Source organism: Otolemur garnettii, unplaced genomic scaffold, assembly GCF_000181295.1.
Source record: "Otolemur garnettii isolate 467f Iridium unplaced genomic scaffold, OtoGar3 scaffold00257, whole genome shotgun sequence".
Taxonomy (NCBI): Eukaryota; Metazoa; Chordata; class Mammalia; order Primates; family Galagidae; genus Otolemur; species Otolemur garnettii.
In genome coordinates this window covers 1,167,558-1,187,783 of record NW_003852652.1, presented here as the reverse complement: position 1 = coordinate 1,187,783, position 20,226 = coordinate 1,167,558, and the positions used below count along the sequence as shown (strand labels likewise).

The 20,226-nt window shown below is 40.5% G+C and overlaps 1 protein-coding gene across 6 annotated transcripts in view; it reads left to right on the top strand.

The window, feature by feature from the left end:
• The first annotated feature begins 2,081 nt into the window (after positions 1-2,081).
• The window catches only part of PARN (poly(A)-specific ribonuclease), a 169,680-nt gene continuing 151,535 nt past the window's right edge, over positions 2,082-20,226 (top strand). For 5 of the 6 annotated variants that reach the window (XR_002771253.1, XM_023508549.1, XM_003802729.3 and 2 more), the window contains exons 1-7: positions 2,082-2,204; positions 2,670-2,747; positions 4,378-4,457; positions 4,916-4,983; positions 5,067-5,148; positions 11,672-11,732; positions 19,563-19,716. Coding sequence is in view for 5 of the 6 variants with exons in the window: in XM_023508549.1 (XP_023364317.1) it covers positions 2,186-2,204; positions 2,670-2,747; positions 4,378-4,457; positions 4,916-4,983; positions 5,067-5,148; positions 11,672-11,732; positions 19,563-19,716 (542 nt within the window). In the remaining variant the exon portion in view is untranslated. Of the gene's footprint in view, positions 2,205-2,538; positions 2,581-2,669; positions 2,748-4,377; positions 4,458-4,915; positions 4,984-5,066; positions 5,149-11,671; positions 11,733-19,562; positions 19,717-20,226 lie in introns of those variants that run through there. The other variant, XM_023508552.1, reaches the window with a different exon arrangement.

Genomic DNA, 20,226 nt, shown 5'->3' with positions numbered 1-20,226 from the left:
CACCCCACCCCACTCTTGCCGCCTCTATTTTTTTTTATTATTATTTTAAATTAGCCAGGCTTGGTGGTTTGCGCCTGTAATCCCAGCTACTGGGGAAGCTGACAATCTCTGGAACCCAAGAGTTTGAGGTTGCAGACAGCTATGATGATGCCACTACACTCTAACTCCGAAAAAGAGTGAGACTGATCCCCACAATAAAAAGAAAAAATAAAGAACCGTAACAAAAATTATCACCACGTTTTATCCCCCAGCACGTTGGTCTTTTGAGAACTCATGCTCATGATCTGTTTTAAGTTGCTGGCCTGGAGATGGCTAAAGTGCTACTTTGAGATGGCATTTTCTTTTCTACCTATCAAATTGACAAAGATAAAAAACCTTGGTAATCTTTTCACCAATTGCCATGATAGCGCAGGGAGTATGTGAACTCATTCTGAAAGATAATCTGGCAGTAAGAATGAGCATTTTAAAAAATTGTGGTAGAAGATACATAAAATTTACCTTTTAACCATTTTTAAGTATACAGGTAAGTGGCATTAAGTACATTTACATTGTTGTACAACTGTCACCAATATCCATCTCCAGGATTTTTTTATTTTACCAAACCAAAACTCCCATACCCTTAAACATTTATTTATATTAATCACAAATTTACTTTACACGTCTCATACATTGTCAACACTGATCCTCAACGCACCACCAAGAAATTGAGATTTAGGGGCGGCGCTGTGGCTCAAAGGAGTAGGGTGCCGGCCCCATATGCCGGCTAAAAACTGCAAAACCCAGCCCCTCCCAAAAACTGCAAAAAAAAAAAAAAATTGACATTTGGTACGGTTAAATATGTTGTCTAATTGGCCAAACTAGTCTTTGAAAACAGGTCTTCCAACCAACTTCATAATCAGTTTTTATGAAAGACCAAGGTGAATTCATTCACTGAACTCAGGCTTACTGAGCGTCTACCACCTGTCCACTCATTGCTAGGCTTTGGGCGGCAACAGCGATCCTAAACGAACTTGCAACTCCTTTAGGGAAAGACTTCACATTCGCCCGCCATTTATAGTCCCAGTAGCTAATGCACTAGATAAAGGTCTAGGTCTTGGCTTTGCTTTCCCTGCTCACTAGGTAACTATTATTCTCTGTTGCAGCACTCTGCTCTTTTTCTTCATAACAACTGCTGTGTGTTTCCAAATGGCAAGTTTGATTTCCGCCTGAATTTCTCCTCTTACCCGAAGTTTAAGCTACGATGGTACAGGGACCATGTCTTCCTGTTCATCAAAGTATCATCACCCCTATCAGAGTGATTAGCACATAATAGTGGGACACCATGGAGGGGGGGGCGTTGCCTGACAACAATGCAAACTTTGATAAGCACTTTTCCGTAATCTAAGGTGACCAGATTTTAACATTGGTAAAGCGGGACCCCAATGGGGGGGGGGGGCTATTGGCTGAGTTGTTTATGGTTAGGGACCCTCTAGAGAGGAGGGGCTACTTGTTTGTTCCAGACCGTTTGGCTCCTTCTGAGCTAATTGTCCATGCCTAGAAGCGAGGGAGGGAGCCAGTATCCTTCTGATACCGATTCCACCTGGGCGACCTTGCCCAGGACCGGAGTAGGGAGTTTACATTAGCCTTATTATTTCCAAATGAGGTTACATTAACCTCTTCGTTCCCAAATGGAGATACATGAACCTTTTCAGCAGCCGAAAACCGTATATTCCCTTCCCATTCTCCCGCTGTTCCCTAGCTTGTCATGCATTCTTTCCAAAAATCGAGACTTTTTTAAAACGCCATGGGACGCCGGACAAATTGTTAAAAATCGGGACTGTCTCGCCAAAAGCGGGACGTCTGGTCACCTTAACATAACAGGAACTCAGTAAATATTTGCTGGCGGACTGACGTCAGGACACGCCATTTCTTCTAAACTGAACACCGGCAAATTAGACCACTCCTTGGCTACAGGGATAGCCACTCCCCTCCTCGGTCCGCGGAGGAGTGGAAGTAGCACACCCTTGGCCCCACCCACGACGTTGACGAAGGCGCTGACGCAGGAGCTGCCGCAAACCCAGCGAGCGCGCGCTGTTTCCGGAAGTCGTCTCCTCCGTGTTGGCTGCTGCTGCTTCAGCGGCTGCTGCGGCAGCCACGGAACTCTGAGAGTGGAACAGCTGTGGCTGGATTCCGGCCACTCTGCAGAATGGAGATAATCAGGAGCAGTGCGTGTCCGCGTACCCACCCCTTCACTCCGGCCTGCTAGGCCTGGACCACGGTCGCGTCTCCACCCTCTACCCCGGCCTGCTAGGCCCAGAGCACGAGGGGCCTGTCCGGTGTGCAGGGGGCTGAGGCAGCGCCTCAGGGCTTTGGCCCCTGCTTCTCTTGGGGCAGTGTCTCGCTGCGGACCATGCAGCATTTGCTGCGGACCATGCAGCAAAGTTTGCATTGTTGTCACGGCCTTGTCCTCCGGTCCGTGCACCCTTGGGGCTTCTCCCTCTGGTCCGTGCACCCCTTGGGGACCTGATTCCCTACGGCCGATGCACACCTCTGACACCTCTGAGATTTGTTCACCGTACCCCAGGCCCTTGGCCTCTGAAGGTCCGCGACCTTCTTTCCTTCTCCCCTTAGGAGACAGTGGGCAGGAATTTAGGCCACCGGTTCTGAGCCTCTTCTCGATTTCTCCGCAGATTTTAAGAGTAATCTTCACAAAGTGTACCAGGCCATAGAGGAGGCAGACTTCTTCGCCATCGATGGGGAGTTTTCAGGTATCCCTTTCTTGGAAGCTCAGAGCTAGCATCTGCAATGCATAGCCGAGGCTCTTTCAGTCCCCCAGCCTCTGACTTGTCATTCCTGCCAGCGGTTCCTAGCCGTTTGTAGCCTTCAGTGGGGGTTGCACAAGTGTCAACATTTCCCCTTAAACGTTTCAAAAGCATGGAAGGGGTTAAGAGATGGCGGTGGATTTGCGATTGGTCTTTTGAGGATTGCAGATAGAGATTATGGTTTTGGTGCTGCTTGAAAGTTTGACATGTACGTGGAGGAAGCTTTGAGGATTAGGGTCAGGCTTTTTTTCCCCCTTGTGATAAAGTACATATACAATTTACCTATTAATTATTTTTAACTGGTTTTACAGTTCAGTGGCATTAAGTACACTCACTTTGCAGTGCTAGCATCACCATCCATCTCATGGTTTTCATCTTCCTAAATGAAACGCCTTACATTGAACTCTCCATTGTCCCTTCCCCTGAAACCTCTAACAACCATCATTGTCTTTATGAATTTGACTATTGTAGAGTAGTCATATGCTCCCTATACATTAAATATTTGTTCTTTTGTAATGGGCGAGAATCAGGCTTCTACAGATAAACGAGGATATTCCTTTATCCATTAGGAAAAGTGTTCATTGCCTACGTAGGCAGGTGCATTAGTGTGTGTTATACTTTACCAACACAATTACAAGATTTTTTATTTTTCACAATTACAAGTTTTTTTATTTTTCCTTTTTGGGGGGAGCAAAGACTACTTTTTTAATTGTTGACATCAGTGTGGACAGTTCACTTCCTTTGGTACAGATACCACTTTTTTTTTTTTTTAAGAGAGAAGAGTCTCACTTTATCACCCTCAGTAGAGTGTGGTGGTGTCACAGCTCACAGCAACCTCCACCTCCTGGGCTTAGGCAATTCTCCTGCCTCAGGCTCCCAAGAAGCTGGGACTATAAGTGCCCGCCAAAATGCCTGGCTATGTTTTGTTACAGTTTGGCTGGGCCCAGGTTCATACCTGCCACCCTTGGTATATGGGGCTGGTGCCCTACTCACTGAGCTACAAGTGCTGCCCAGATACCACTTTTATTATGTGATTTTTACATGTTTAAAAAAATCCTAGCTTTTCTAAGGAATCCATGTTGGGGTAAATGGTGGTCATTGATTTTAATCATGCAGTTTCTAGTTGGAGTCAGTTCCTTAGGAGGCTAAGAATTTTCACCAAAAAATATTTTTTTTTTGACCTTGAAAATACTTTTGTTTTATAGATGCTGCTCCAAATTATTGACCAAGACTGGTACTCTAGCAATAATACGCTTATGGATTTGTTGATGTTTGATTGTGCATTAATCCTTTAGAAAGCAGCAAAATTTGTTCAAGCACATAGCTTATTTTCTTTTGAACCCCATTTTAGACCCTGGAGCTGCCCATTTTCAAGTTGAAACATTCACATCTCCAAATTCATTATTGCAGAGTTTAGCTTGGTGGCCAGTTAAGTTAATGCTAATTTTGAAAAACTGAGATAGGGAGCATTTCCAATCAATCTTAATTCATGATATGAAATAATGGAGGCAATTGAATGATTGACTAACATTTTTACATTTACTAGTAAGTTAAAAACTTATTTCTTAAAATCTAGGAATCAGTGATGGACCTTCTGTCAGTGCATTAACAAATGGTTTTGACACTCCTGAAGAAAGGTATCAGAAGCTTAAAAAGGCAAGTAGATATGCTAGGAAATCTTTTTCTTTCTCATGTTGGTCCTCTTTATGTTAAATTATAGACAAATGTAATTATTAAACTTGCACATTAAGGTTTTCCAAGTGGAGCACTTCTTCTCAAACCCAGCCAGGAAGTGATATTTAAAACAGCAAAAATAATTGTTTGCTGGAAAATATTTTGGGAAAAGTTTAGTATTTTTGATGTTAATTTGATTTATAGGAAATAAGATGTGATTATTTTAATCATTTGGCAGTGGATCTAATAAATACTCTGGATAGGCACTTGATTGGGAAAAATATTAAGAGAGCTATATAAATCAATAATGCTTTTGATTCATAATCTAGAAGTATTCTGCCAAAGTTGAGTAATTCAGAAAGCCTCTCAGTTTGAGAATACTACTACTCATATCGAATATGCAGCACTATTGTGACAGATGTTTTATCTCCCTTTTCCAGCATTCCATGGACTTTTTGCTGTTTCAGTTTGGCCTTTGCACTTTTAAGTATGACTACACAGATTCAAAGTAGGTTGTTTTGACAAATGGTGGGGATTCTTCTTTTGTGCATGGTGTATCCCTCTAACTTTCCTTTTGTCTCATTTTCCCAGGTATATAACGAAGTCATTTAACTTCTATGTTTTCCCAAAACCCTTTAATAGATTTTCACCAGATGTCAAGTTTGTTTGTCAGGTTAGTAGCATAATTGAGTTTTTTCTTTTATGGATTGGTGATAAGGCAACATAGAAATATGGAATCCAAATTCTCTTTACAATTTGGTTTTACCACTAACTTTGGGCTTTGGGAAAATCACTTTCTCCTGTCTGACCTTCGGTTTTAGAATTACAAATTAATGATACTGTAATCTTACAGTATCAGAATTAATTAAGGTTTAGAATAATTAAGGAAAAAGACAAGCAAAGAGAAATCAAAAGGTGAGCTTTGTTATTCATAAAGCTGAATTCAGTGCCAGGCGTGGTGGCTCATGCCTTGAATCCCAGCACTCTGGGAGGGTCAGGCAGGAGGATCACCTGAGTTGGAGACCAGCCTGAGCTAGAGTGAGATCCCATCTCTAAAAACAGCCCAGCATTGTGGTGGGCACGGTAGTCTCAGCTACTCGGGAGGCTAAGGCAAGAGGACTGCTTGAGCCCAAGAATTTGAGGTTGCTGTGAGCCATGACTCTAGGGCACTCTACCAAGGGTGACAAAATGAGACTTTGTCTCTAAAAACAAACAAAAAAATAAAGCTGAATTTGAGAACATGGCTTCCTACCTCTACTTGAGATTTTTAATATCTTACCTCCAAGTTGAACTTACATATCAGGACTTGTAGGCTTCTCTCCTATCCCCTTCTCCTTGCACCCACTCCATGGATAGAATGTTACATTCTGGAAGAGCAGAGTGTGTTTGTATTCAATCCAAAAAGAGAGAACCCAGAAGGGGTTCCTTTTACCACTCAGTTCCTTTTCCCAAGTTCACCAAGTAGGAGAGAGAAGGTGAAAAAAGGTGACTATTTCCTCTTGAGGGGAGAGCTTACTTTTGGGTCAAGGTAAGGAAGCAGGGAACTTCTCATTAGAATATACATTCTAAGGTTGGTGTAGCTGACAATTCTGAGAGGTAGACACCCAGTAAATAGCAGGTTTCTCTTTCAGTCCTCTTGATTTTCTGTTGTAATGGATAAGCAGAATGCTAATAAGTGGTATGAGTGTGTGGATATGTGATTAAAAATAAGTAATCTTTTCTCCCTTAGAATCCACTCCCTGTCTTGTCTCCCACATTCCTTTGAGTCTTGCCATCTTTCTTTTTTCTTGCAAGTAAGTGGTAATGCAATTAGGAAAGCCTGGAGGATAAGAGAAAAGGTGAAGATAATTTTAGTCTTATAGCCAGTTTTCTTATATTAGCAAAATAAACGATAGTTGACATTTCCTTTACCCTATAGTCAGTCAGTAGCTCTTTACCAGTCACCCAGTATTGGTATATTTTCAGTGAGAGATATTTTTCAATAGGCCTGGTGTGGAAATTGGTGAGGATATAGTTTTCTAGCAATACCAAGAACTGAAAATTACTTAAAAAGTGGGTTTCATGGCTTTGGCCACAGGATGCTTTTATCAAAAAAGAAATGGCAAAGAAAAGGTTAGACTCTGACCTTGTGAATTGTATGGATAAGGTAAATGTATCTTTGGATTTTCTTCCTCTTGTTTCTCACTTAAGGTGTTTTTTGTTCTGTTTAAAATTCTGTTATTGCAGCAGAGCTGCCATTTCACAAGGGGGTTGGGTTTTAGAGTCAACGAGTGGAGTAAAAATTATGTTGAAAGTCATTCTCAAAAAACTCTTAGCACCTTTAAAGTATACAGGATTGGAGGGCAAAGCAACTTAATCTGTTCTCTGAGAAATAAGTATCTGTACACACAATGAGACACACTATAGGCAAGATGTGGAGAAATGTGCTGACAGAACCATATAGACTCCCAGAAATGTTCTTGTCAAATAGAATGGTAGGCAGAGTAGCATGACATTTACATAGCTTTTGTTTCTTCTCCATTTTCTTTATTCCTTTGCCTTTTTCTCGCTGAACAGCTATAAAACTCAATGGAAGATGGTACATATATGGTTGTGAAAAATCAAAACAATACTGCTGGCTCGGCGCCTATAGCTCAACCGGCTAAGGCGCCAGCCACGTACACCTAAGGTGGTGGGTTTGAATCCCCAGCCCGGACCGCCAAACAACGACGGCTACAACCAAAAAATAGCCGGGCGTTGTGGCGGGCGCCTGTGGTCCCAGCTACTTGGGAGGCAGAGGCAGGAGACTTGCTGGAGCCCAGGAGTTGGAGGTTGCTGTGAGCTGTAATGCCACGGCACTCTACCCAAGGGGACAGCTTGAGGCTCTGTCTCAAAAAAAAAAAAAAAACAAAAAAACAAAAAACAATACTGCTATGTTTAGAGTAACACATGAATTTCTTTCCTTATACCCTTTCCCCATGCCACTTCCTTCACATTTCACTGCTTTTATGATATATATGCCCACATACTTCTCCACACACATAATTTTAGCATTTTTGTTAATGGAATCCTAATATTCATATTGTATATATCTTGCATTTTCCATTCAACAGAATGTATTTCATAATATAGGTGTGTATAATTGTTTAGTCAGTTCATTAATTGGAATTTAGTGGCTTTCCAATGGTTATCAACAGTGCTGTAATCAACATTCATGTGCAGTATATTTTTTAGTATACTTAGGAATTTTTCTGTAGGATAGACCCCCCCAGAAGGGGAATTGCTGAGTCATAAGACATGTATATTTAAAATTCTGCTTGTATATCTAGGAATTTTTCTGTAGGATAGACTTCCTGGAAAGGGAATTATTGAGTCATAGGGGATGTGCATTTAAAATTGTAAGTGCCTCAAATTGTCCTCCCCAATACCCATGCTTATCTCTTAATCTTGAAAATGTTACATTTAGGACAAGTCAAGGGTATTGGATAGTAAACCACAAATAGTTCTAGTTAGTTGAAAGGTTTTCTGAAATTGCAATAAAATATACATAATAAAATTTACCATTCTAACCAATTTTTAAAAATTTATTAAAAATAATTTTTTTAAGAGACCAGAGTTTTGCTGTGTCACCTAGGCTGGAGTGCAGTGGTCCAGTCATAACTTACTATAACTTCTAACTTCTAGGTTCAAGTGATCTACCCACCTTAGCCTCCTGAGTGGCTGGGCTACAGGCATGTACCACCATAGCCAGTAATTTTTTTATTTTTATATTTTGTAGAGACAGGGTCTTGTTGTATTGTTCAAGCTGGTCTCGAACTCTTGGCTTCAAATTACCATCTTGCCTTGGCCTTCCAAAGTGCTGGGATTACAGGCATGAGCCAGTGCACCCAGTTTAAATGTATAGTTCAGTGGCATTAAATGCATTCACATTGTACAACTCAGTATTGTTTTGTTTTGATTAGAAAATAAATTGTTTTGAAGAAGGAATAGATGAATCTTTGACTCTGGACTTAATATGAAGAAGGAAATTGGAGTTTTTTGGAGACTAGTACAAGGACAGAAATGTCTTTTCACAGTCTGTCTTTTGGTGCCTCTAAAATTTTTAAGTGGGCAGAATTGTAAGGATGCTCAGGTGTGATAGACAGAAGGGAGTCTGGTAGATCAAGCTGAAAGACATTGAATCTTGATTTAGGACAGAATACAAGAAGAAGCGGAGGTGAAGAAGTATTGCTTCTTTAAAGTATAGAAATCCTGAACATGGTAGAAAATTATACAGATGTAGCCCAGTTTGTGTGTGCCTATTTGTGGAAAGCTTCCTTCCTACCTTTCTTCCTTCCTTCCTTCCTTCCTTCCTTCTTCCCTCCTTCCCTCCCTCCCTCCTTCTTTCTCTCTCTTTCTATTTTTTATTTATTTTTTTTGAGACAGAGTTTCAAGCTGTTGCCCTTGGTAGAGTGCTGTGGCATCACAGCTCACAGCAACCTCAACACTTGGGCTTAAGTGATTCTCTTGCCTCAGCCTCCCAAGTAGCTGGGACTATAGGTGCCCACCACAACGCCCCTCTATTTTGTTGTTATTGTTGCAGTTGTCATGGTTGTTTTACCTGGCCCAGGCTGGGTTCCAACCTGCCAGCCTTGGTATATGTGGCCGGTGTCCCTCTCTTTCTTTTCTTGACAGAGTCTCATTTTGTCACCCTAGTAGAGTGAGATGGTATCATCATAGCTCACTCCAAACTCAAAATTCCTTACCTGAAGCAACCCTCTTGTTTCAGTCTCTCAAGTAGCTGAGACTACAGGTGTGCACCACCATGCCCCACTAATTTTTCTTCTTTTAGTAAAGACAGGAGTCTCTGTCTTGCTCAGGCTGGTGTTGAACTCCTAAGCTGAAGTGATCCTCCTAAGTTGGCCTCCTAGAATGCTAGGATTACAGGTGCGAGCCACCATGCCCAGTCACAATTATCTTTTTATATCTCACCTTGTTTAAAAAAGTCTTTGGGTTGGCTAGTAAAGATTATACTACACAGTAGAATCTTAGTAAGTTGACCACCCAAGGGACTAACTGGTCAACATACAGAAGTGATCAACATAAGGCACTAGGCCTAGTGGTGCATGTCCAGTCTGTGAAAATTAGGTCAACTTAAGAAGGTAGTCAAGGTCGACAGGTGGTCAACTATGGAGTTCTACTGTATTTTGATGTAAGCTTTTTAAAAATAAGTAAATGAGAAATTGAAAGGGAAATTATGTGATTACTTGAGCTAAAGAAAGTCTAAATTGTTTGTCTCTGAGTTCCCTAGCAGCAAAGAAAAGAGGGAAATATAGTGTCAGTTCTGTGGTCCATAGGATTAAAACAATCTAGGGCTCATGATCAGTATAGCTTTTCCCAGAATAGAGACTTAAGAACATTTGCCCTTTAAATGGTAAAGAAATCATTCTGTAGAAAACCCTGTGTTCAGTCACATCTCTGAAGTGAATACTATGATAAGCTTAATTGGGAATGTTTGCTACAATGTCCTTTGATCTAAACTGATGGTAAAATGTTAGAGAATAGTTCAGTATAGTAATGTTTCCTCTCATTAGTCAGTTTGAGTACAAACTTTGATTTTGCCATACTTGTGTACCACCTATAATAGTGAGATTTTTATTTAAATTTGCTTATATGACTTTTTCTCCTGCTGTGTAGATGCCTAGTAATGGAATTGCAGGATCTAATGGAAGGTCTATTTTGAGTTCTTCGAGGAGTCTCCAAATTTTCTTTCCAAAGAGGCTGTATTAGTTTGCAGTCCCACCAACAGTATAAAAGTGTTTCCTTCTCTCTGATGGGGAATTTGCATAGTTTTTATTACCCTGGATGGAGTTGAAACATATTCTTCTTAATAAAGTATCAGAAGAATGGAAATGAAAGTATCCACTGTACCTGATGCTAATATGAACCCAGTAGGTGATTTAATACACACCTACATAAGAGAAAAACTTAATTCAATTCAAGTTTGGGGGCGGGGGTAGAAGGGTTTGGTGTGCTCCCACTAAATGAGCACAATATAAGGGTGTATGGCACACCTCTTAGGCACAGGACACAACTACAACAGGGACTCCACCTAACAAATGCAAGCATTGTTGCCTAATTGTTTATACCCTTACAATCTGAAATAAATACATAAATTCAGAGAGAGAAAAAAAATGAAACTAAATTTGCTTACATGTTTCTGCTTATCTTAGGGTTTTTTGCTTTTGTTTCTTTTTTTTGTGACATTTTTTTTTCACTTTGTTGCCCTGCGTAGAATGCCATGGCATCATCATAACTCATGACAACTTCAAACTATTGGGCTCAAGCAGGCCTCCTGCTTCAGTTTTTCTATTTTTAGTAGAGACAGGGGTCTTACCCTTGCTCAGGTCTTGAACTCCTGAGCTCAAATATTCCACCCACTTTGGCCTCCCAGGGTGTTGGATTATAGGTGTGAGTCACCATGCCTGGCCTCTTCATCCTAGGTTTGAGATAAGTTTGTTTAGTAAGGCTTATTACTGGAAACTTCTCTGTCTTGATCTTGAACATTAAAAACATCCAATTAAGGGCAGCGCCTGTGGCTCAAAAGGGTAGGGCACTGGCCCCATATGCTAGAGGTGGTGGGTTCAAACCCAGCCCTGGCCAGAAACTGCAAAAAAAAAAAAATCCAATTAAGATTTGGGGGGGCAGGTAGAGTGGTTCATTCCTGTAATTTTAACATTTTGCAAGGCTGAGGTGGAAAGATTTTGTGATACCAGGTGTTTGAGATCAGCCTGAGCAAGAGCAAGACCCCATTTCTACAAAAAAATAGAAAATTAGCCGTTTGTGGGTGGTGCATGCCTGTAGACCTAGCTACTTGGGAGGTTGAGGCAAGCAGATCTCTTGAGCCCAAGAGTTTGAGGTCATAGTGAACTATAATTACCCAACTGCACTCTAGCCTAGTTGACAAAGTGAGACCCTGTCTCAGAAACAAAAACCAAACATACACACACACACCCCCACCCCACCCCCAGACAAAAGAAGAGCCCAAATACTGCAAGGAGATGAATGACCCCGTGTGGAGTAGCAGTCCTCCTCTCTGACCTTTGCCGTGCTGCTTCCTTGCCTGGTTGTCTTGTTTACCTCCCTATTTACTTCCCTATTCTGTTACTTCCCTATTTCTGTTCCTAAATTTGCTGCTAATGTTACCAAAATTTATGTTCTGTTTGTTCTTATTTCAGAGCTCGAGCATTGACTTTCTAGCAAGCCAGGGATTTGATTTTAATAAAGTTTTTCACAATGGTAAGATTATATGTGATTTGTCATTACAGTTTATAAACCTTTTAAATGTTCTTGGGAATTAAATCTGGATTTGGTGGAAAAGTACCATTTTGTGCCTTCTATCTGAGACAGAATCTAGTTCTAGTACACTGTTTGCACTTTAGAATTTTTAAAAACTCTTATCTTTTTGTTTTTTACTTCACTTAACTCTAATGAGCGCTTTCAAATTCCTGTTTCTTGTTAGTTTATTCTACCACCAGTGTGACTTAACTCGTTCACTTATGGGAAATGCTTCCTTGTTTGCTTCCAGTGTGACAAGAGGTATAGTACTTTAAAAAGTAGTCACATTCCAGTAATGCTATAATAAAAACCTCCTTGTCCATTCATGCACTTATTTTATAATTGGAGACAGTTCCTTGGTTTTTCAAGGAAGGAAAAAAAAGTCTGCAAAGAGTACACAATTGCTAGGGCAGACTTACTGGGTGGCAGGCTGGTTAGCATATTGACGAGGGGACTGTGTCTAGTTCATCTCAAATACCTAGTACATTCCTCTTCTATATCAGGGGTCACTAAATATTTGATGAATGAATGGAGGCATGGGTGCTGGAATATAGCATGCCAAATTGGCTTTCCTTCTTTTTTATTTATTTCCTTAATAGTGTTTGAGAAAGCCTCTGCTTTTCCCAGTGATATTAAGCACCTACTACTACAGGGTCAACAGTAGTTTTAATTATTTTCACAAATTGTTTTTTTCCCCAGGGTGAATGTAGAATGAATGAGTGAGGAAAGGAAAGAGGTTTATGGCAGTAAAAGTACTAGATTTTTCTCAAAAAAAGTACATAGAGTTCAAATAAATTGTATTTTCAGCATGGCCTTCTTACAAGTTCTGTTGACACCATGCCATATTGTTTTTAATTGCTTTGTTGGTGCTGTACCTTCATTTTTATTGATGATCTTGATTTTTAAAAATATTCAAAAGTTTTTGGAGCCAAAACTCCTTAACTTAACATAGTGGTGAATAGCTAGGCAGTAGAATTTGAATATTAAAGTAATTTTTTAAAATTTATCTCATACGTTATTCTAGAAGCCATTATAAAGCAGAGACTCTGGCTGGGCATGGTGGCACCTATAGTCCCAGATACTCAGGAGGTTAGATAGGAGGGTCTCTGGAGCCTAGGAGTTCAAGACTGCAGGCTACACTGGTCACACCACCTTTGTAGCAGAGCAAGACTCCACCTTTAAAAATTAATAATAATTAAAAAAAACCCAAACAGAAGCTCTAAGTTTATTTAGAGCTCTATATGGGAATAATGTAAACATCTTTTGAAAGAACTATTTTAGCCAGTATTATATGGTGGTATAGTTTACAACCTGTTGGTTTTATTTTCATAAAAGAAGAGAAATAGTCAAACTGAAGTATGTGTCTTTCTCATTGTTTTATAGTCATGAACCTTAGAGTATTCTAGGCCCAACTGAATTGATACCCAGGCCACCCTTTATTACTAAGACTTATCCCCTTGCTGTTGTAGATACTCTATAAATCTGATCTGGACTCTCCTTTCTCTTTGTTATCAAATCTTTCCATCTGGGCTCTGTAAATGCCAGACCCATGTCATTGGGCAGTCTTCTCTGAAGTTCCTGTGACTTCCTTGTTGGAAAGTAGACCAGGTGACTCCTCCTGTTGCTCTTTCTCCCTGCAGCTTTTTCTAAGGCAGGTGGTTTCACCTCTCACTCTGCTGTATTCCTGGCCAGACTGTGCGAGGTAACTTCCATGCTTCTCCATGCCACTTCCAAAGCACCTGAATTCCCACTTTTCTCAGGGCTGTGTCACTGACTTTGCCGCCTTCTCTTTGCTGACTGGCCCGTTCCCATTCTTTCCATGCCCATCCCTCTCTTCATTCACGTTCCTGTGGAAGTGACTCCAGCACCCACCGGATGATAGCAGAGGCTCTGCCAGTCCTTGACCGAGCCATCCACAGTGTTTGCTTTTGTCTCCCTTGACAAGCATGATGGGTCTTGTCGTCGCTAATTGCACCTCTCCTTTCCCATCTGCAGTATTTCTTTCCTCAAGAGCACTGTCCAGTACCTGGCTTCAGTGGTCTGTTGACTTCTGTTGCATTTTCACTGTCTTATTACCTTCCCCTCTTCAATACCTTCATTTTTTATTAAGTCATAACTGTGTACATTAATGCATTTATGGGGTACAATGTGGAGTGATTACATCAAGCTGGTTAACATAGTCTTCACCTCACTTACTTAATTGTTGTGTTAAGACATTTATACTCTACTCTTAATAGATTTGACATGTACCCTTGCAGTATGCACCATAGGGTGTGGTCCCACCAAAAACCCTCTCTCCACCCGGCCTCCCCCCTCCCTTCCCTTTCCCCTCCTCTTCCCTCCTTCATCCTGGACTATAGTTGGGTTTTATCTTTTATGTGAAAGTGTGGGTGATTATATATTGGTTTCATAATAGTATTGAGTACATTGGGTACTTTTTCTTCCATTCCTGGGATACTTTCCTAAGAAGAATATGTTCCAGCTCCATCCATGTAAACATAAAAGAGGTAAAGTCTCCATATTTTGGCTGCGTAATATTCCATGGTGTACACATACCACTGTTTGTTCATTCATGGGTCGATGGGCACTTGGGCTGCTTCCATGACTTGGCAATTATGAATTGGGCTGCAATAAACATTCTGGTACAAATATCTTTGTTCTGAAATGATTTTTGGTCATCTGGATATATACCCAGTAGAGGAATTGCAGGATTGAAGGGCAGATCTACTTTTAGTTCCCTTAGTGTTCTCCAAACTTCTTTCCAAAAGGAACATATTAGCTTGCATTCCCATCAGTAGTGCAGAAGCATTCCCTTCTCTCCACATCCAGGCCAACATCTATAGTTTTGGAATTTTGTGATGGGATTTGTAATGGGATTTTTCCCATTATTTTACTGAAGTTAGATGATATCTCAGAGTGGTTTTGATTTGCATTTCTCTGATGATTAAGGATGATGAGCATTTTTTCATGGGCCTGTCTTCTTAAGAGAAGCTTCTGTTCAAGTCTCTTGCCCACAATGAAATGGATCACTTGTTCTTTTCTTATTAATTAGTTTGAGTTCCCTGTGGATTCTAGTTATCAAACCTTTGTCAGAAACATAACCCGCAAATATCCTCTCCCATTCTGAGGGCTCTCTGCTTGCTTTACTTACTGTGTTCTTGGCTGTGCGGAAGCTTTTTAGTTTGATCAGACCAATAATATATTTTTGGTGTTGCTTCAATTGCCAGGGGGGATTAAAATATAAAATATTCTCCCAGGCCAATTTTTTCAAGTGTTTTTCCTGCACTTTCTCCAAGTATCTTTGTAGTTTCATGTCTTACCTTGAAATTTTTTATCCAGTGAGAATCAATTTTTGTTAATGGTGACAAGTGAGGATCCAGTTTCAGTCTTCTACAAGTTGCCAGCCAATTCACCCAGCACCATTTGTTAAATAGGGAATCTCTCCTCCAATTTATGTTTTCGATAGGCTTATCAAAGATCAAATGATAAGTGTCGGGGCTCATATCTTAGTTCTCTACTCTGTTCTATTTTTGTGCCAGTATCATGCTGTTTTGATCACTATAGATTTATAGTATAACCTGAAGTCTGGTAGTGTGATTCCTCTTGATTTGTTTTTATTTATGAGTAATGTCTTGGCTACTCAAAGTTTTTTCTGATTCCATATAAAACAGAGTACTATTTTTTCCAGATCTTTAAAGTGTGACGGTGATGAATACCTTGGCTCTCCTCCTTATCCACATGGTCCATCATTGTCCTTCCTTTCTTCTCCCTCCATTGTACTTGTCTAGAAAAGTCCCAACTGTGGTAGAATCTGACCATCCACTTTTTCTGTTCCTGAGCATCTGATTATTGCTGGAAATCACAACAAACTTGAACTAATTTACTCTAAATTATGGGCACAAACTTCAAAGCAGCACTTTGTTGTGCTCACTTCAAAGCAGCACTCTGTTGTGCTCAAAAAAATCTTACTTTTTCACCCTAGAACTATCTTTTAACTCTCTTAGATGTCTTTTTGAACTACCAATTTCTCCAAACTCCCAATCCCAGCTCATGACCATGCCTCACTAATGAAAATAGAAGCCAGGAGAGACGGGCTTTGTATTCTTATCACGAGAGCCACAAGGCTGTCCTAAGTCTGAACCCAGTTTTTTTTGCCTCCTTTGCAGTGGAAGAACACTCTCTGCACCTGTTAAAGGGTAGGCTGTTTGCCTTGCCAAGCACTACCTCTTTCAGTTTGTCCTTCTTTCTTCTTAATCATCTTCTCTTCTCTTCTTTCTAGTAGATCAACCTTTATTAACATGCTATGGGTACAGAACTTCTTGACCCAGCCCACAGGCACCTTGTCTACTCCCCATAGATAGAATTAAGGAGTCCTGAACTTGGAGGGGAGAACATTTATGTCTGTATTTTTTATACCTCTGAACTGAAATTTAACAGTTTCTTCCATTATGAATGTAGGTAACAACCCTAATAGTAGATAACAGTATTTGGGACTGTGTCATCAGTGGAAATCTAAGGTATCTTCAAATAACACTTTAGTTACAGATATCTTGAATACTGCTTATGTTCATCAGTACTTTGAAATTATCATTATTTCACTTGCCATTTGGATCTTGTCTTTAATGTATTGATCAAGAAGCTGATAACACTGTATCACAGATATTTAAAACTATTCTTATAAATATTTTAACATCATTGCCATCCTTTATAATCTTGTTTATTTGTTTCATGCATATGAAAACATTGCTCTGAGGGAGGAGTCTGTAGGCTTCACCCACTTGCCAAAGAGATCTACGATACTAGAAGACCAAACACACCTGTAGGAATATCTCCATCTTAAAATAACCCAAACCAAATAAAAACCAAACCTTCTACCTTGATTCCACATCCCTCTCCCCTTTCTACCCAGTGATGCTTCCACTTAGAGAAAGTGCCATGAAGCAGTTATCCATTGCCCTGCTCCAGTGGGCCCCCTGCCACTCCCTCACTGATGTGGGCCGGCCCACACTGGGGCTGCCATAGTCTCAGATCCAGGTTGTCCCACTTGGTCTTCATCTTGCTCCACCTTTTGGCAGAATCCAGCCCAGGTGATTGCTCCTTCCTAGCTTCTGACACATTTGTTCTTCTGGTTTTCCTCCTACCTCACTCTTGACTCCTCATGTCCTGATAAGCTCTTTTTCCTATCACCAACTTCTAAGTATTCCTTTTCCTAGTTGATCTTATATCCCATGGGTTTATTATATTATTATGTTTTTTTGAAACAGGGCTCACTCTTATCACCTAGGCTAAGCTGCAGTGCCATCATCATAAAAACCATGGGACAGGCTTGCTGCAACCTCAAACTCTTGGGTTCAAGTGATCCTCCCTCCTCAGCCTCCCAAGCAGCTGGGACTACACACCTGGCTAATTTTAAACTTTTTGTACCGGCAGGGTCTCACTATGTTCTCTAGGCTATTCTCAATTTCCTGGCCTCAAAGGATCCTCCCACTTTAGCCTCCCAAAGTGCTGGGCTTATAGGTGTGAACCACCATACCCAGCTTTACATTTTTATTTTGAAATAATTTCAGATGTCTATGTTGCAAAAAAATACCACAAAGAGTTTCTGTAGACCTTCCCTCCAATTCCCTGAATGCTAACAGTGTGACTTGTCATTTTTATACATGTGTACACATTACATTTTTTTCCCCTGAACCATTTTAGATTAAGCTGTAGACATGCCAACTGTTAGTCCCCAACTACTTATGTATATTTCATAAAAACAAGGATGATCTCTGCTACAGAACTGTTGCCTAATTTACAAACCTTATTTAAGTTCTACCACTTAAAGCAAGAAAGGAAAATGTGTTCCCTGGTCCAGATTCAGTCCAAGATCACAGGTCGCATTTAGTTGTCATTTCTTTATTTTTCTTAAATCCAGAACTGATTCTCAGTCTATTTTTGTCTTTTAATACCTTTATGCTCTTGAATGTAGATGTTACGTACTTTGTAGAATGCCATCTGTTTGGCTGTGTCTAATGTTTCTACAAACCTGTCCACATGTACTTGCTCATTTTTGGCAGGGTCACCACATCCTTCTCAGGGTGCCACATCAGGCAGTGCGTGATGTCGACTGGTCCCATCACTGGTGATGGTAACTTGATTCGCTTTTCTTTGCTGATCAGTTTTAGTATTTATTGATGATTCTTGCTTCAGTTATTAATGACAGGTGGTGCTTTTCTATAAATTCCTTAATGTCCCTGGTTTTTACTTGTAATTCTGCTCATATCCTGATGATAACTAAATTTATATCTCAACACCTTTCTCTTGAGCTGTAGGCTTCTATCTGCAACTCTGTATATGTATATCCTTAGATGATTTAATATATCCAGAAGGTAACTTTGAACTCCTACCCTTTGGACTCCCAGACCTATTCTTACCCTAGTTTTCCTTACCTCAGGTTATGGCCCTACTAGCTTCTCAGTTGCTTAAACCAAATAACCAGGTGTCAATTTTTTTTTTTTTTTTTTTTGAGACAGAGCCTCAAGCTGTCCCCCTGGGTAGAGTGTGATGGCATCACAGCTCATAGCAACCTCCAACTCCTGGGCTCAAGCGAGTCTTCTGCCTCAGCTTCCCAAGTAGCTGGGACTACAGGCGCCCACCACAATGCCTGGCTATTTTTTTTTGGTTGCAGCTGTCATTGTTGTTTGGCGGGCCCAAGCTGGATTCGAACCCGCCACCTTAGGTGTATGTGGCTGGCACCTTAGCCACTTGAGCCATAGTTGCCGAGCCCAGGTGTCAATTCTTGATTGTGCTCTTTATTCCTCACCCTTAGTGTATCAGTAAATTTTATCTCTTCTATCTTGAAAATCACTCTCTGCTTTTATCCTGCCATCATCATTGTCCATACAGAGGTCACAAAGGGGGGCCTACTGCTGGCTGCCTATTTTGTAAATAAAATATTATTAGAACACAACTGTGCTTACACATGCATATGTTGTATATGGTTACTTCTGTGCTACAGTGGACCCCCATGTGACCCACAAGCCTAAAGCATTTATTGTCTAACACTTTAAGAAAAGTTTGCTGACCTCTGATCTGAGCTGTCATATCTTGCCTGGATAGTTGCTCCTAACTGGTCTGCTCACTTCCCACTTTCACAGTAATCAATATGACTTTTTTATATGAAGCCAATAGCCTTCTAATGGTCTTTCTTACCTTCTTCTAAAGATCTTGCCTTCTAATGGTGTCCATTTGTTCTTGGAAGAAAATAAATTTATGGGCAATAAGAGCTGACATAAACTTGCTCCAGTCTCTTTCTAGCCTGATGTTATATCATTCCCCTTTTGCTCACTGTGTTTTGGCCACAGCAGCTTTCTCGCTGTTCTGCCACCGTCCAACTCAATTCCATCTGGGCATTTAAACTTGTTTCCCTGCCTGACATACTCTTCCCCTAGCTCTGTACATGACTGACAACATTCTCATCCTTCGAATTCTCTGACACAGAGGCCTTTTCTGATCATCTTGTCAGAAGTAGTTCCCTTCACTACAGAACAGGGTGCATCTGCTTGTTCACTGTTAAGTTCCCCATGGCAGTAAAATGCTTGACACAATAAAAGAGCCAAGTAAATGATTTGTGGAAAGAAGAATGAATGAATGAATGAACACATTTCAAAATTACTTACCTTTTCTTTTGATTCTTTTGTCATGAAATTAAATATGGTAAAACTCTCCTGAGTAATTTAGACTCTGGTGTATTAAAAGTTTTTTAAACAATTACTTCTGTTAATGCATTCTTTTTTAAATTATGTTTAGGAATTCCATATTTAAATCAGGAAGAAGAAAGACAGTTAAGAGAGCAGTATGACGAAAAACGTTCTCAGGCCAATGGTGCATATGTATCTCCTAACGCTTCAAAATGTCGTTTGACAATTCCTGAGGACCAGAAGAAATTTATTGACCAAGTGGTGTAAGTTCTAAACTATAAATAAACAGGCATTTCATAACGTGTATTGGGGCAGGACACCTGTGCTGCATACACATAGTATATCGTGAGTGGCTGGATTTCACTGTGGCATATCTAAATTTGTGCAACAGCAGCAAGTTATAAATAGTGTACTATGTACATGGACTTGGTACATGTCACTAGGCAACTGACCTCAGCACAAGGCAGACCTGCATGCACTGAGGGCCTGACACCCACTGTCCTGTCTCCCTGAAGGCAGAGGAGTAGATTGGACCCACGCATTCTGCAACACGTCCATGTTTATCTCTCTCGCAGGGAAGTTTCTGACAAGCAGGTGTGCTGTTAGAAGTGTATGTGTATCTGGTGTATCTGGTCCTGCTCAGTATAAGTGCTTTACTACAAAAGTAAAGATTTAAATCATTTGTATTGACAAATCCTTGAGAAGTTGTTCCTAATTCATTAATCGCCTCTAAAAGAATATCCAGAATAAAGCATTTTTAAAAAAAGTTTTTG